Source organism: Delphinus delphis, chromosome 13 (assembly GCF_949987515.2).
Source record: "Delphinus delphis chromosome 13, mDelDel1.2, whole genome shotgun sequence".
Classification (NCBI taxonomy): domain Eukaryota; kingdom Metazoa; phylum Chordata; class Mammalia; order Artiodactyla; family Delphinidae; genus Delphinus; species Delphinus delphis.
Window position 1 is genome coordinate 48,361,395 of NC_082695.1, and position 15,303 is coordinate 48,376,697.

Consider the following 15,303-nt stretch of genomic DNA (forward strand, 5'->3'; position numbering starts at 1 on the left):
TTCTATCTAAACTCACACTTCTTCTCTTTGACCTGCATCCTGAGGGTGAGGTATTTTGAGTTCCATCTGCTTTTGTTTTGCTGAAAGTTTGGAGAGCAGGGTTCTGGGAGGTGATGCTAGCTGTTGAGATTGGGGTGACAAGTCTGTGATCATTGTCTTCTGCAATGTCATTTGTAGTCCAGTTTCATAACTCACTCCACTTAGGCAGGACTGTGTGCTAACCATATTGGGGGATAGGAAATTTAAGATTCCTAAATTCCCCAGTTTTGCGGTGGACACTCTGGAACTTCACTTTGACAGAGGCAGTGAGATCCAGTAACTCATTTCTCCTAATGCCTTCCCTTTCCTCCAGCACCTTTGCCTGTTTCCCTCTCAGAAGAGAAAATCAAATAAGACAAGTGGACCTCATAAGTTTTGGCCACTGACTTATTAGTCAGGGGTGAGGAAGAGGTAAATGAGAGGAGAAAAAGGACAGGACGGGAAGGGGGCAAGGGAAATGCCGATTGAATCTCCATTTCTTTTTGTAGAAAGCATACCCTTGTATCACTGTATTCCTCTTTACTCTTCAGCTTGTCTTTTTCACCAGAGAACACATGAAATGGCAAGTCCTGATGGTGTTTCTACTTCTGGAAACTCGTCGGGAGGGCAGCAAGGGTCTTGCGTTCCTGAAGCTTGTGTACATACTTTTCCACAAGCTGGTCCACTCACCCCTCATTCTCCTTTCTTCCAACTGGAACTTTAATAGTGGGGTTTTCAACATTCCTTTCCATTCAGTCTCTTTCCTCAGATCTGTTTCCTAAGGACGAAGTCACATTAATCTGTGACATTTACTGAATCTTCACGGCTCCCACCTTTCAGTGGGTATAGGACAAAGCCCATTCCTTTATTGCTCATATGCTACTTATGTAATACTTTTTGTTTTTCACTATTAGTTTTATTTAATTTACTTTTGGGGATGGAGGGAGGTCCTGTGATCTAGCATTACATCATCTTCTTCCACTGAAGTTCCAGCACATAGTCAACAGAGGTGCCAATGCACACTTACCACTGTGCGAACCTGCCAGGGTCTCTCCATCCTCGGCCGGACACAGCCAGGCCCCTTTGCATGGCAGGTCTGGCCCTGCATGATCTGGCTCCTTTATTCCTCTCCAGGAGTCAATCTCTTTTCATCTCAAACTCTGCCTTCTGGCAACACTAAACTGCTCAAATGACTGCCCACCATGCTATTCCATGCCTCTTCCATCCTCAACTTGTGGCGTACTCTGTAGTTGAAAAATGTCTTTAACTCACGCATCTTTCATTCGTCCATCCTCCCTAAACAAACTCAACACTTTTGCCAAGTATTCCCCACAGCTCCATCTCTGTGACCAGCTAGCTCCCTGCACCTACCCTCACCCACTCTTATAGAGGTCTGTGCCCTCCTTTGACCTGTTTGGCATGTTTCTATCATTACATGTTACACTGTTTCTCTTTATCCTTTTGTATTATAACCATCTGTACCTCTGTCTCTCTCCTCCACTAGATGTGACCCCTTGAAGCAGGAATAGTTTTTCTGTATCAGAGCCTGATGCCCTGCACATAGTAGGTCAAAGAATGTGCTATTCAAATGAATGAAAAATAAAACGGGCAAAGAGGCTTACTACTCTATGGGTTTAGTTCAAGGCAGACCTTGGAATCCTTCCACTAGCAAAGGAACTAAGATTAAATAATCTGTTGGGGAATCTCTGGCCACTTGTTCCGTCACTGCAATGGAGTGCTTTACATGAGTAGAGGCATTTCTCACGGGGGGCCTGGGGTAATCCATTCCCCAATAAACAAAGAAAATGAGAAGTCAACACTTTAGAGGGAAAAAAACTGGTGCCAATTCCACACTTTGAGTAATAGTATTTCCTCTCTGTGGTCTATGCTTTACTGTTTGTTTGCTTTTTCTCTCACAGCATTAAAAATGGTCTTGAATTATCTTTGATCTTCTTTCAGTGGATAGCAATTGAAAAGGAAAAAAAAAAGCACAGTAGATGAGGGGAAATAAAATTTTTAATATGTTAATAAAATAGTTTTCTCACAAAGAAATGGAGGTAAAGAGGTTTATTTTTTAAACTCATTTGATTATCCTAAATTCAATAGGTATGTTATTGCCAAACCCTTCCTTTTAAAAGACATGTCATCTAATAACATCTAATATTAATATATCTTTTATTTGTTCAGAGTAAATAAAACACCACTGGTAATTACCACTAGAAGTTTTATGAATGTGGTTGCATTGCTTACAGAATTTGATTAAGCTTTGGATCCTCGTGTACCTATTCTGGTCTAATGAGATGGCCTTAAACATATCTCAGAGAATTTCTTGGGCAGAAGCACTTTCTAAGAAATCAAAGTAAGGAAAGAATTCAGAGGTATTTTTGTTTCATTTCCCTTGAAAGATTTAGCTGCACATTTACCATATGTATTTGTTTATTACATTTGATTTCAATGTGAGAAATTAAAGAAAAATGTCATTAAAATAATTTCCAAAAAACTATGCCCTTCATAAGAAGAAAAAGTACAGATACGGCAGCTAAAAATTACTTGTGAAATATTTGTGCTGCTGACTTAGGATCTTTACTACAGGTGAATGGATGAAATACAGTTGGGTACAGAGGCATATTAAAAAAAAAAAGGGAAATTAAGATAACTAGAGTAGGCAGACTAATGCCCCCCAGAGAGAGATGTCCACATCTTAATCATCAGAACCTGTCAATATGTTTTGTTATATGTCAAATTAAGGAATTAAATTTATAGATGAAATTAAGTTTGCTAATCATCTGACTTTAAAAGAGGTTGTCCTACTTTATCCATATGGGCCCAGTGTACTCACAAGGGTCCTTAAAGGTGGAAGAGGGGGCAGAAAAGGAGGTCAGAGTTACAGAGAGATTTGAAGATGCTAAGCTCCGGCTTAGATGATGGAGGAAGGGACCCCAAGTCAAGGAATGCAGGCAGCTTTCAAGCTAGAGCAGGCCAAGAAATGGATTCTCCCCTTGAGCCACCAGAGAGGAACATATTCCTGCTGACACCTAGATTTTAGCCCAGTGAGACTTCCAACTTAGCAGACTGAAATAAATTTATAGTGTTTGTGGTAATTTGTTACAGCTGCAATAGAAAATTAATACAAGTACATTCATACAATATAATACTATAGTCATCAGAAATAATACTTAAGAAGAATACCTAATGATGTGGGAAGTATTCATGGTATATTGTTAGGACAGAAAATCAGATAAGGAAACAACATATACAGTAAAATCAAACAGAAGAATGTTCATATACCTGTTTAGATAAGCTCTGAAAGATATACTATAAAATGTTATTCATGGTTCTCTATGGCTGCTGGGATTATCTTTCCTTCTTTTCCTGTATTTCTCAAGTTTCTTTTGCAATCTGAAAACAAAATTAAATGTTGAAAATGATTGACCTTAAAACTGGAGATAGGTTAATCTACTAGTCGCATTTTTATCTCCTTTCAAAATATTTTTAAGAAAGGAGATTTTAATCATTTTTAAATGGCAAACTCCTGTAGGTTAGCTTGTGCTCAATCTTTACCAAATTTCTGCATCTCAAACACAATTTAAAAGATAAACAGTATGTTAATGTATTGTTTACCTGCTTTATTTTTGGAACTTTTTCTTTACAAACTAAACTTTTGAAACCTGGGCTGTACGAAATTAGAAAATATTTTTGACATAGAAAGATAAGTCTTTGAATGGTATTTGTGTTAATGGTACCAGGATTAATCAAAAGAACAAAATAGCACCCGCCTAAGACTGAAATCTCAGGTGAACAAACTTACCTTTGCGGGTTCAGCTGGATAATCCCTTTTCTCTTTCCTTACCGGATTCACTACTGGCACCCATCATTGTCTTTTTCTTTTTATATAAATTTATTATTTATTTATGTCTGCGTCGGGTCTTCGTTGCTGCACGCAGGCTTTCTCTGGTTGCGGTGAGCGGGGGCTACTCTTCGTTGCAGTGTGCAGGCTTTTCATTGTGGTGGCTTCTCTTGTTGCGGAGCACAGGCTCTAGGCACACGGGCTTCAGTAGTTGTGGCTCACGGCCTCTAGAGTGCAGGCTCAGTAGTTGTAACGCACGCGCTTAGTTGCTCCGCGGCATGTGGGATCTTCCCGGACCAGGGCTTGAACCCGTGTCCACTGCATTGCAGGTGGATTTTTAACCACTGCGCCACCAGGGAAATCCCCATTGTCTTTTTTTTTTTTTTTTAAAAAAGTCACTGCCTTTTCTTCCTGCTTTATGTATTTGATTTTCATTAGTGGTGGGCTTTATTGTAGTTCTTTATATTTGTAGAGAACATAAAGGAAATTAAACTTCTATAAGTGGGATAAAACTCTCCGTGTTTAGTCAGATCGTTTATTTGATGTCATAACTATTATTTAACTACACAAATAAAACTGCTAAACTTTAGCATAAACAGGCCTGGTTCCAAGTCAGTGCAGAATGTTAAGGATTTAGTACCTGGGAGGCAACAGATTGTAGCGACCAATAGGGGGTGCTCCAGCGCTAGGCCTACCTGGGTCAAATAATGGCTTCAAGTTCTCTCTAGCTCGGTGCTCCTGGCGGCAAGTTACTTCATTTTCTCGAGCCTTCCTGTAAAATGGAAAGTGACTATCCCGATCTCCTAGTGTTATTGTGAGAATTAAAGGAAATACAATGCCTTTTCCATGTGTAAATAATCAGTAAACAGTGGCTATCGTTCCTGGAATGCCCTTTTTACCAAGTGCTGTTCCTTAACACAATTTAAGAAAATTCAGTAGCTGCTTGTGTTTGCATTCTCTGTGGTTACTTCAAGGAATGTTTTCTTATTAAGTGTGATAAAGTAATACATATGTGACAAGAAACTGCTGCTGTATGAAAAGCTGTCAGAAGTGGCAGAAAATTCTATTTGACCTCCGTGTTTATGAGAGTTTTATATCACCTCATTTGAATGAGAATATGAACCTGCACCCAATTTCTCCAGAATGCTTTATAAAGGAGGTGTGATCTCTATTCTCTTGTGACAGAGGGTTAAAAAGGACCAGAGTGTTTTCAGGTACAAGTTACAAAGGAAAAGGAAAGCAACATGGTACTTTGTTTTGGCCTTTGAGCTCTCCCCTGGAAACGATGGGAATCCTGGTACCCTCATTCTTTTACATAAATGTGCAAAAAGCAGAAGATGTGGGGGGAATTTACTCCTTGGTGGATGGATGTGGGAGTATAAGTGAAGATGAAAATGAAATGAAAACAAGAGCACCTTGCTGGAACTCCCTTTCTCTAATCCATTTGCTTTACTATCGCTATTAAGGATTTTTTATGTATAGGCTGATCTCAAACCGGGGTGTTACTTTGTTAAATAGTAACCATGCCAAAGCTTCCAATACTCTTACGACAAAACCCAAAGCATAAACAGGCACTTAAAACAGGTATGTTTCTCCCAGAATGTTAAATTAGGAGTGACTAAAAGAGCCAGATTACTCATGAAAAATGGGGAATAAAACATAAATTCTTAAATCAGATTTAAACAATCAGATGAAATACCCATGGTTTGCTAATCTGCTTTACCCCTTCTTGGAATAAATTATTTATTAGACTGAATGTGGAAGCTCTGGGGGACCTTGGGATGTTCTTGAAATATGTTTGAACTGTCAATTTTGTGCTAAATGTAGGTATAAAATAACATTTCATATCATTCAGAAAGTTTATAAGGTTTCACAATCAGTGTTTTAACACAGAAATCTGTTTATTAAACCCAACAAAACAGAGAAAATTATACCAGCCCTCAGTTTTTGAATTTTCATTTAAATAAGCAAACTCTAAATCCACACCTTAAAAGATGTTTGTGCATCTATGTATTTCCAAAATACTCATATTTCAATAAGATTTTCACATTATATTCACCAACAGTATCACAAAAGTTCTTTTTTGTTTTTTTGTTTTTTGTTTACGTAACTGTAAGGAACAGTAATTCTAGAAACACTAGAAGAAAAGAGCATAGCAATGTCCACAGTTACAAGAAAAAGTGCACATTACTTGGTCACAATCACAGTCATTACTTGAAAAACTATAGGTAACAAGTAGTTAAGAGATATCACTGATGTCTTCAACTTATCAAAAACCAAATGACATAAATTTTACATGAAATAAGGCAAATTCAGGAATGCACGAAGAACCTGTAATCCAACCGAAGCCAAACAACAGAAAAAAATTGTACAAGAAGCGTAAACTGATGTACTCCTCCCTAAATATTTAAAAAATAGGCTTGCTTCAGTGCACAAAGAAAACACCATTCATGTGTATTCAACACTATAAAATCAGGAAGAAGGGCAAAATATGGGGAAGAGGAGGGGACAGTTCATTGTAGATTGCAGCTGCATCCACTGAGAGTTCTTTACATCATTTTTACCTACAACTGTAAATTATACAAATTATATCAGGAGAGGTAATGGTCTTTTTGGGAACTATTTCTGAAAGAGAGAAAAGAAAACTACACACAAGAGTGCAAATTTTCAGATTGTCACTTGCAACCTCTTTAACATTCAGTCATCGACATCCAATGGCTGCTAGAGGGATGCCCATAAGACAGCAGCGGCAATCTGGGGAGAGCAGCTGTAAGAAATCAAGGTGTCATTTTTTTTTCAATGATATGTCTTTTTCAATATTAAAAAATTCTGTGGTGAAAACCGCTATGGTAAAGCTGCAATGGTGAGTGGGATGCTTGAGACCAGCATGAGTGCAGAAACGCAGGCTTCTCTTGGAAGTAGTTCCTGATGCGACGATTTAAAGAACGTAGGCAAGGGTATTTTTTTCCCCCAGCATCAAGTGTTATTTTTGTAGAAAGAATTTGGAAAGAGGAGAAGGCAAAGGGAGGTGGAAAAGGTACTTACAGTAGTTTCTCAAAACAGTTTTCTTTTAGGACCTATGAAAAAGTTACCAAAGTAAAAATGACAATTCTGAATGAAAAACAAGTTTTCTTTTTATAAAAATTACATATTTTTTTTAAAATACAAGATCCTTTTCATTGTTATATCCTGTAGCAATGAGAAATTTTGGCTTTTATTTTTTGCCAGATACTGCAGCTTTCAGTCCAGTAAGTCAGTAGCAAATTCCACTAATATTTCAGTTGGATCTTGAACTACTTTTTATACCACAAGCTTCTTCTGTTTTATCCTTGAATTAGGAATATACAGCCTTTTCTTTTTTGCCCCAGGTATTTATGCTGGCACACTGAAACAAAAAACAGTAGGCTGGACACATTAAAGTATCTCAAGTACTTCAGAGGCCAGAGTTCCTTTGAAGCACCTAAACACATCACTTTATGGATCAAGGACAATGTGGCATAATGGAAATATTTCTCTTAAGACTGTGCAGTAAGACCAGACGCATCTCTGCTGGGAAATCAAAACGTCATTAGTGGAAACTGCAAATTTAAACCTCAGTGAAGAGGATCGTCGCTGGACTCAGTTCTGTTGTAAAATAAGGTTTTCCAGTTCATCTGCGGAACGCAATAAAAATGCAGCGGATTCCCGATATCCTGCAACCAGCTGTCTCACTGCATTGATTTCAGTTGGACTCAGCTGGGGTCTGGAGCTCGAACTGCTGGAGGATCCTGAGCTGGTCGCCAACTGCCTCTTCATGCTGAGATCAGTGGGTCCTAGAAAAAATCAGCACAAATTAGACATGGACAATTTTTCTTCTAGTATCTTGAACATGAGCACTAAATAAATTAGTGTTGATTTAATTCACCTATTCTTTCATGAGAAGCTACTGATACCCTTAATCAAATACATCTGCTCTCAGAAAGATGGAAGAGCAGCACGATGGGAAAAGAGTGGCTGGATTTTCTTAGACTCCTGGCCCAGATTCTGGCGGTCACTTCTGATTGTATAAAGACAGGGAAGAAATTCTCTTAACATGTGCTTTTTGGAAAATTCAGTGTTAAGTCCACCTTCCACAAGTAGAAGCTTCTCTGGAGTAGTAGAAAATGATGGAATCCATTTTTTATTTGCTACATTCGATAACAAATAATTTGGACCCCACCAATTCAGAAATGAAAAGAGCCTACATGGTGAGGCTAATGACCCTAGATTACAAACTTTTCAATTTAGAACAGAGAAAACTGAGGACTGCGGGGGTTCGATGACACGTTTAGAGGTCAATAACTTTTAAGTGGCACAATAGGGACGTGAATTGCATATTTTTTTCATTTCAGGCCACTGCTTTTTCCACCAGGTTGATTAGTATTTAAAAATGTGAATATATTAGACTGAAGTTTGCTTTCAAAGTGTATTGTAAGTATATGATTAGTACAAACCATACCACAAAGAAACTAGACTTGGAATACTGCTTTAGGGTTTTTTTTTTTTTAAACATCTTTAGTGGGGTATAATTGCTTTACAATGGTGTGTTAGTTTCTGCTTTATAACAAAGTGAATCAGTTATACATATACATATGTTCCCATATCTCTTCCCTCTTAGGTCTCCCTCCCTCCCACCCTCCCTATCCCACCCCTCCAGGCGGTCACAAAGCACCGAGCCGATCTCCCTGTGCCATGCTGCTGCTTCCCACTAGCTATCTACCTTACATTTGGTAGTGTATATATGTCCATGCCTCTCTCTCGCCCTGTCACAGCTTACACTTCCCCCTCCCCATATCCTCAAGTCCGTTCTACAGTAGGTCTGTGTCTTTATTCCTGTCTTACCCCTAGGTTCTTCATGACATTTTTTTCCCTTAAATTCCATATATATGTTAGCATACGGTATTTGTCTTTTTCTTTCTGACTTACTTCACTCTGTATGACAGACTCTAGGTCTATCCACCTCATTACAAATAGCTCAATTTCGTTTCTTTTTATGGCTGAGTAATATTCCATTGTATATATGTGCCACATATTCTTTATCCATTCATCCAATGATGGGCACTTAGGTTGTATCCATGTCCTGGCTATTGTAAATAGAGCTGCAATGAACATTTTGGTACATGACTCTTTTTGAATTATGGTTTTCTCAGGGTATATGCCCAGTAGTGGGATTGCTGGGTCATATGGTAGTTCTATTTGTAGTTTTTTAAGGAACCTCCATACTACTCTCCATAGTGGCTGAACCAATTCACATTCCCACGAGCAGTGCAAGAGTGTTCCCTTTTCTCCACACCCTCTCCAGCATTTATTCTTTCTAGATTTTTTGATGATGGCCATTCTGACTGGTGTGAGATGATATCTCATTGTAGTTTTGATTTGCATTTCTCTAATGATTAATGATGTTGAGCATCCTTTCATGTGCTTGTTGATAGTCTGTATATCTTCTTTGGAGAAATGTCTATTTAGGTCTTCTGCCTATTTTTGGATTGGGTTGTTTGTTTTTTTGTTATTGAGCTGCATGAGCTGCTTGTAAATTTTGCAGATTAATCCTTTGTCAGTTGCTTCATTTGCAAATATTTCATCCCATTCTGAGGGTTGTCTTTTGGTCTTGTTTATGGTTTCCTTTGCTGTGAAAAAGCTTTTAAGTTTCATTAAGTTCCATTTGTTTATTTTTGTTTTTATTTCCATTTCTCTAGGAGGTGGGTCAGAAAGGATCTTGCTGTGATTTATGTCATAGAGTGATCTGCCTATGTTTTCCTCTAAGAGTTTGATAGTTTCTGGCCTTACATTTAGGTCTTTAATCCATTTTGAGATTTTTTTTTTTTTTTTTTTTTTGATGAGCTTATTTTTGTGTATGGTGTTAGGGAGTGCTCTAATCTCATACTTTTACATGTACCTGTCCAGTTTTCCCAGCACCACTTATTGAAGAGGCTGTCCTTTCTCCACTGTACATTCCTGCCACCTTTATCAAAAATAAGGTGTCCATATGTGCATGGGTTTATCTCTGGGCTTTCTATCCTGTTCCATTGATCTATCTTTCTGTTTTTGTGCCAGTACCATACTGTCTTGATTACTGTAGCTTTGTAGTATAGTCTGAAGTCAGGGAGCCTGATTCCTCCAGCTCCGTTTTTCGTTCTCAAGATTGCTTTGGCTATTCGGGGTATTTTGTGTTTCCATACAAATTGTGAAATTTTTTATTCTAGTTCTGTGAAAAATGCCAGTGGTAGTTTGATAGGGATTGCATTGAATCTATAGATTGCTTTGGGTAGTAGAGTCATTTTCACAATGTTGATTCTTCCAATCCAAGAACATGGTATATCTCTCCATCTGTTTGTATCATCTTTAATTTCTTCCATCAGTGTATTATAATTTTCTGCATACAGGTCTTTTGTCTCCTTAGGTAGGTTTATTCCTAGATATTTTATTCTTTTTGTTGCAATGGTAAATGGGAGTGTTTTCTTGATTTCACGTCATTAGTATATAGGAATGCCAGAGATTTATGTGCATTAATTTTGTATCCTGCTACTTTACTAAATTCATTGATTAGCTCTAGTAGTTTTCTGGTAGCATCTTTAGGATTCTCTATGTATAGTATCATGTCATCTGCAAACAGTGACAGCTTTACTTCTTCTTTTCCGATTTGGATTCCTTTTATTTCTTTTGCTTCTCTGATTTCTGTGGCTAAAACTTCCAAAACTATGTTGAATAATAGTGGTGAGTGTGGGCAACCTTGTCTTGTTCCTGATCTTAGTGGAAATGCTTTCAGTTTTTCACCATTGAGGATGATGTTGGCTGTGGGCTTGTAATATATGGCCTTTATTATGTTGAAGAAAGTTCCCTCTATGCCTACTTTCTGCAGGGTTTTTATCATAAATGGGTGTTGAATTTTGTCAAAAGCTTTCTCTGCATCTATTGAGATGATCATATGGTTTTTCTCCTTCAATTTGTTAATATGATTTATCACATTGATAGATTTGCGTATATTGAAGAATCCTTGCATTCCTGGAGTAAACCCCACTTGATCGTGGTGTATGATCCTTTTAATGTGCTGTTGGATTCTGTTTGATAGTATTTTGTTGAGGATACTTGCATCTATGTTCATCTGTGATATTGGCCTGTAGTTTTCTTTCTTTGTGACATCCTTGTCTGGTTTTGGTATCAAGGTGATGGTGGCCTCGTAGAAGGAATTTGGGAGTGTTCCTCCCTCTGCTGTATTTTGGAAGAGTTTGAGAAGGATAGGTGTTAGCTCTTCTCTAAATGTTTGCTAGAATTTGCCTGTGAAGCCATCTGGTCCTGGGCTTTTGTTTGTTGGAAGATTTTTCATCACAGTTTCAATTTCAGTGCTTGTGATTGGTCTGTTCATATTTTCTATTTCTTCCTGATTCAGTCTTGGCAGGTTGTGCATTTCTAAGAATTTGTCCATTTCTTCCAGGTTGTCCATTTTATTGGCATAGAGTTGCTTGTAGTAATGTCTCATGACCTTTTGTATTTCTGCAGTGTCTGTTGTTACTTCTCCTTTTTCATTTCTAATTCTATTGATTTGAGTCTTCTGCCTTTTTTTCTTGATGAGTCTGGCTAGTGGTTTATCTATTTTGTTTATCTTCTCAAAGAACCAGCTTTTAGTTTTATTGATCTTTGCTATTGTTTCCTTCATTTCTTTTTCATTTATTTCTGATCTGATTTTTATGATTTCTTTCCTTCTTGTAGCTTTGGGGTTTTTTGTTCTTCTTTCTCTAATTGCTTGAGGTGCAAGGTTAGGTTGTTTATTCGGGATGTTTCCTGCTTCTTAAGGTGGGCTTGTATTGCTATAAACTTCCCCCTTAGAACTGCTTTTGCTGCATCCCACAGGTTTTGGGTCGTTGTGTCTCCATTGTCATTTTGTTTCTAGGTATTTTTTTATTTCCTCTTTGATTTCTTCAGTGATCACTTTGTTATTAAGTAGTGTATTGTTTAGCCTCCATGTGTTTGTATTTTTTACAGATCTTTTCCTGTAATTGATATCTAGTCTCATGGCGTTGTGGTAGGAAAAGATACTTGATGCAATTTCAGTTTTCTTATATTTACCAAGGCTTGATTTGTGACCCAAGATATGATCTATCCTGGAGAATGTTCCATGAGTACTTGAGAAAAATGTGTATTCTGTTGTTTTTGGATGGAGTGTCCTATAGATATCAATTAAGTCCCTCTTGTTTAATGTATCATTTAAAGCTTGTGTTTCCTTATTTATTTTCATTTTGGGTGATCTGTCCATTGGTGAAAGTGGGGTGCTAAAGTCCCCTAATATGAATGTATTACTGTCTATTTTCCCTTTTATGGCTGTTAGTATTTGCCTTATGTATTGGGGTGCTCCTATGTTGGGTGCATAAATATTTACAATTGTTATATCTTCTTCTTGGATTGACCTCTTGATCACTATGTAGTGTCCTTCTTTGTCTCTTGTAATAGTCTTTATTTTAAAGTCTATTTTTTCTGATATGAGAATTGCTACTCCAGCTTTCTTTTGTTTTCCATTTGCATGGAATATCTTTTTCCATCCCCTTACTTTCAGTCTGTATGTTTCTCTAGGTCTGAAGTGGGTCTGTTGTAGACAGCATATATAAGGGTCTTGTTTTTGTATCCATTCAGCCAATCTGTGTCTTTTGGTGGGAGCATTTAGTCGATTTACATTTAAGGTAATTATCGAGATGTACGTTCCTCTTCCCATTTTCTAAATTGTTTTGGGTTATTATAGGTCTTTTCCTTCTCTTCTGTTTCTTGTCTAGAGAAGTTCCTTTAGCATTTGTTGTAAAGCTGGTTTTGTGGTGCTGAACTCTCTCAGTTTTTGCTTGTCTGTAAAGGTTTTAATTTCTCCATCAAATCTGAATGAGATCCTTGCTGGGTAGAGGAGTAATCTTGGTTGCAGGTTTTTCTCCTTCATCACTTTCAGTATGTCCTGCCACTCCCTTCTGGCTTGCAGTGTTTCTGCTGAGAGATCAGCTGTTAACCTTATGGGGATTCCCTTGTGTGTTATTTGTTGTTTTTCCCTTGCTGCTTTTAATATGCTTTCTTTGCATTTAATTTTTGACAGTTTGATTAATATGTGTCTTGGTGCATTTCTCCTTGTATTTATCCTGTATGGGACTCTCTGTGCTTCCTGGAATTGATTAACTATTTCCTTTCCCATATTAAGGAAGTTTTCAACTATAATCTCTTCAACTATTTTCTCAGTCCCTTTCTTTTTCTCTTTTTCTTCTGGAACCCCTATAATTCGAATGTTGGTGCATTTAATGTTGTCCCAGAGGTCTCTGAGACTGTCCTCAGTTCTTTTCATTCTTTTTTCTTTATTCTGCTCTGCAGTAGTTATTTCCACTATTTTATCTTCCAGGTCACTTATCTGTTCTTCTGCCTCAGTTATTCTGCTATTGATCCCATCTAGAGTACTTTTAATTTCATTTATTGTGTTGTTCATTGTTGCTTGTTTTATCTTTATTTCTTCTAGGTCCTTGTTAAATGTTTCTTGCATTTTGTCCATTCTATTTCCAAGATTTTGAATCATGCTTACTATCATTATTCTGAATTCTTTTTCAGGTAGACTGACTATTTCCTCTTCATTTGTTAGGTCTGGTCCATTTTTATCTTGCTCCTTCATCTGCTGTGTGTTTTTCTGTGTTCTCATTTTGCTTATCTTACTGTGTTTGGGGTCTCCTTTTTGCAGGCTGCAGGTTCATCGTTCCTGTTTTTTTTGATGTCTGTCTCCAGTGGCTAAGGTTGGTTCAGTGGGTTGTGTAGGCTTCCTGGTAGAGGGGACTAGTGCCTGTGTTGTGGTGGATGAGGCTGGATCTTGTCTCTCTAGTGGGCAGGTTCACGTCTGGTGGTGTGTTTTGGGCTGTCTGTGCCTTATTATGATTTTAGGCAGCCTCTCTGCTAATGGGTGGGGTTGTGTTCCTGTTTTGCTAGTTGTTTGGCATAGGTTGTCCAGCACTGTGGCTTGCTGGTCGTTGAGTGAAGCTGGGTGCTGGTGTTAAGATGGAGGTCTCTGGGAGATTTTCGCTGTTTGATATTATGTGGAGCTGGGAGGTCTCTTGTTGACCAGTGTCCTGAAGTTGGCTCTCCCACCTCAGAGGCAGAGCCCTGACTCCTGGCTGGACACCAAGAGCCTTTCATGCACATGGCTGTTCTTATCCTCACCCACCAGCTCCAGCCTTGATGGCCTCCTCCTCGGTGAGAATTGCAGCTTCACCACTTACTAGCTGTGTGATCTTAGGCAGCTTACTTACCCTCTCTATGCCCTAGTTTCCAATTTTGGAATACCTCAGATTCTGACCATCCCTGCAAGCTGCTGTTGGCTTGTCCCTGTCCCTGGGTCATGGACCCAGTGAAATCCAGAGAAAGAAGTCCCGCGACTTCGCAGCCAGCTGCGTCCACTCATCCGCTCCTGCTTTAGGTATTGTTAAATACCTATTTAACCATATTTATTTGCACAAAACACTCATGTGTCAACACTTTTTCCTCACATATATTTAACTAAATCATATAGGTCTGCTTTTTGATGACATTTTTGTAAATTTTTACTGAAAAAGAATTTATTAAGTGATTTAAAACTCTTGAAGCATTTGTGTTAAGATTCTTTGTATGATTACTCTTAGATTATTATATTAGGTATTTATTGTATACCTAAGCATTCATTCTTATATTTCTTACCTTTCGTTAAGCAATTGCTATAATTATTAAATTTGCAGTAATAAATTTAAAATCCTTGAAAAAATATTACTAAGCTCATAAGTAAAGGCATGCTCCAAAACTGTAGTGATTCTATAACTTGAAAGTATTTTAACAGATTTTTTCCTAAACATGTTATAAATTTTCAGATAGTAGTATTCATTTCATGAACTAAAATGAAGGTTGTTATTTTATCCTCTAGTTCTTCTTGAGGCATAATGGAGACAAGTCAAGATCCATCCCCTTACACCCTCTCCCCCAAAGGGAGAGAAGGAGTTCTGTCAGCTAGGAGGCAGATGTCCCATAAGAGGGAAGTAGCTTCACTTGGAATTTAATTAGGAGAGAGACAGGAGTAGCACTCAAACTCTGACATCTGAGAGAAACTTATCTCCACTTCTGCCATGGCCTTTTCAAAGCTTTGGTTTTCTAGCAGGAGTCGGCTGCCATTTGTTCTCCTGTTCACAAAATCATGACACAGATATAACAAGCCGAAAGGGAGAGATGCAGGGATGTTACACTTGCAAATAGGAATACCGTACAAGCAAACCATTAACAGCAACTGTTTGGGAAATTCTGAGCGGATTAAGAAACCATCATGACATAATAGGAGTTTGGGTCTCTGAATGAACCAACTTTAAATTTTACTTCTTTCCTTTACATTCAAGAATCCTAGTACAAATCTTATTTATCTATATATTTATTTATTTGAAGTATAGGTGACC

General features: G+C 37.9%; 1 protein-coding gene across 6 annotated transcripts in view; it reads right to left on the reverse strand.

Annotated features, from left to right (window-relative positions):
* Nucleotides 1–5,761: 5,761 nt before the first annotated feature.
* Nucleotides 5,762–15,303, reverse strand: part of NOL4 (nucleolar protein 4) — a 403,038-nt gene continuing 393,496 nt past the window's right edge. For all 6 annotated transcript variants that reach the window (XM_060028862.1, XM_060028859.1, XM_060028860.1 and 3 more), the window contains one exon: nt 5,762–7,677. In XM_060028862.1, the coding sequence (XP_059884845.1) occupies nt 7,484–7,677 (194 nt within the window). In that variant the 3' untranslated portion in view covers nt 5,762–7,483. The remainder of the gene's footprint in view (nt 7,678–15,303) is intronic.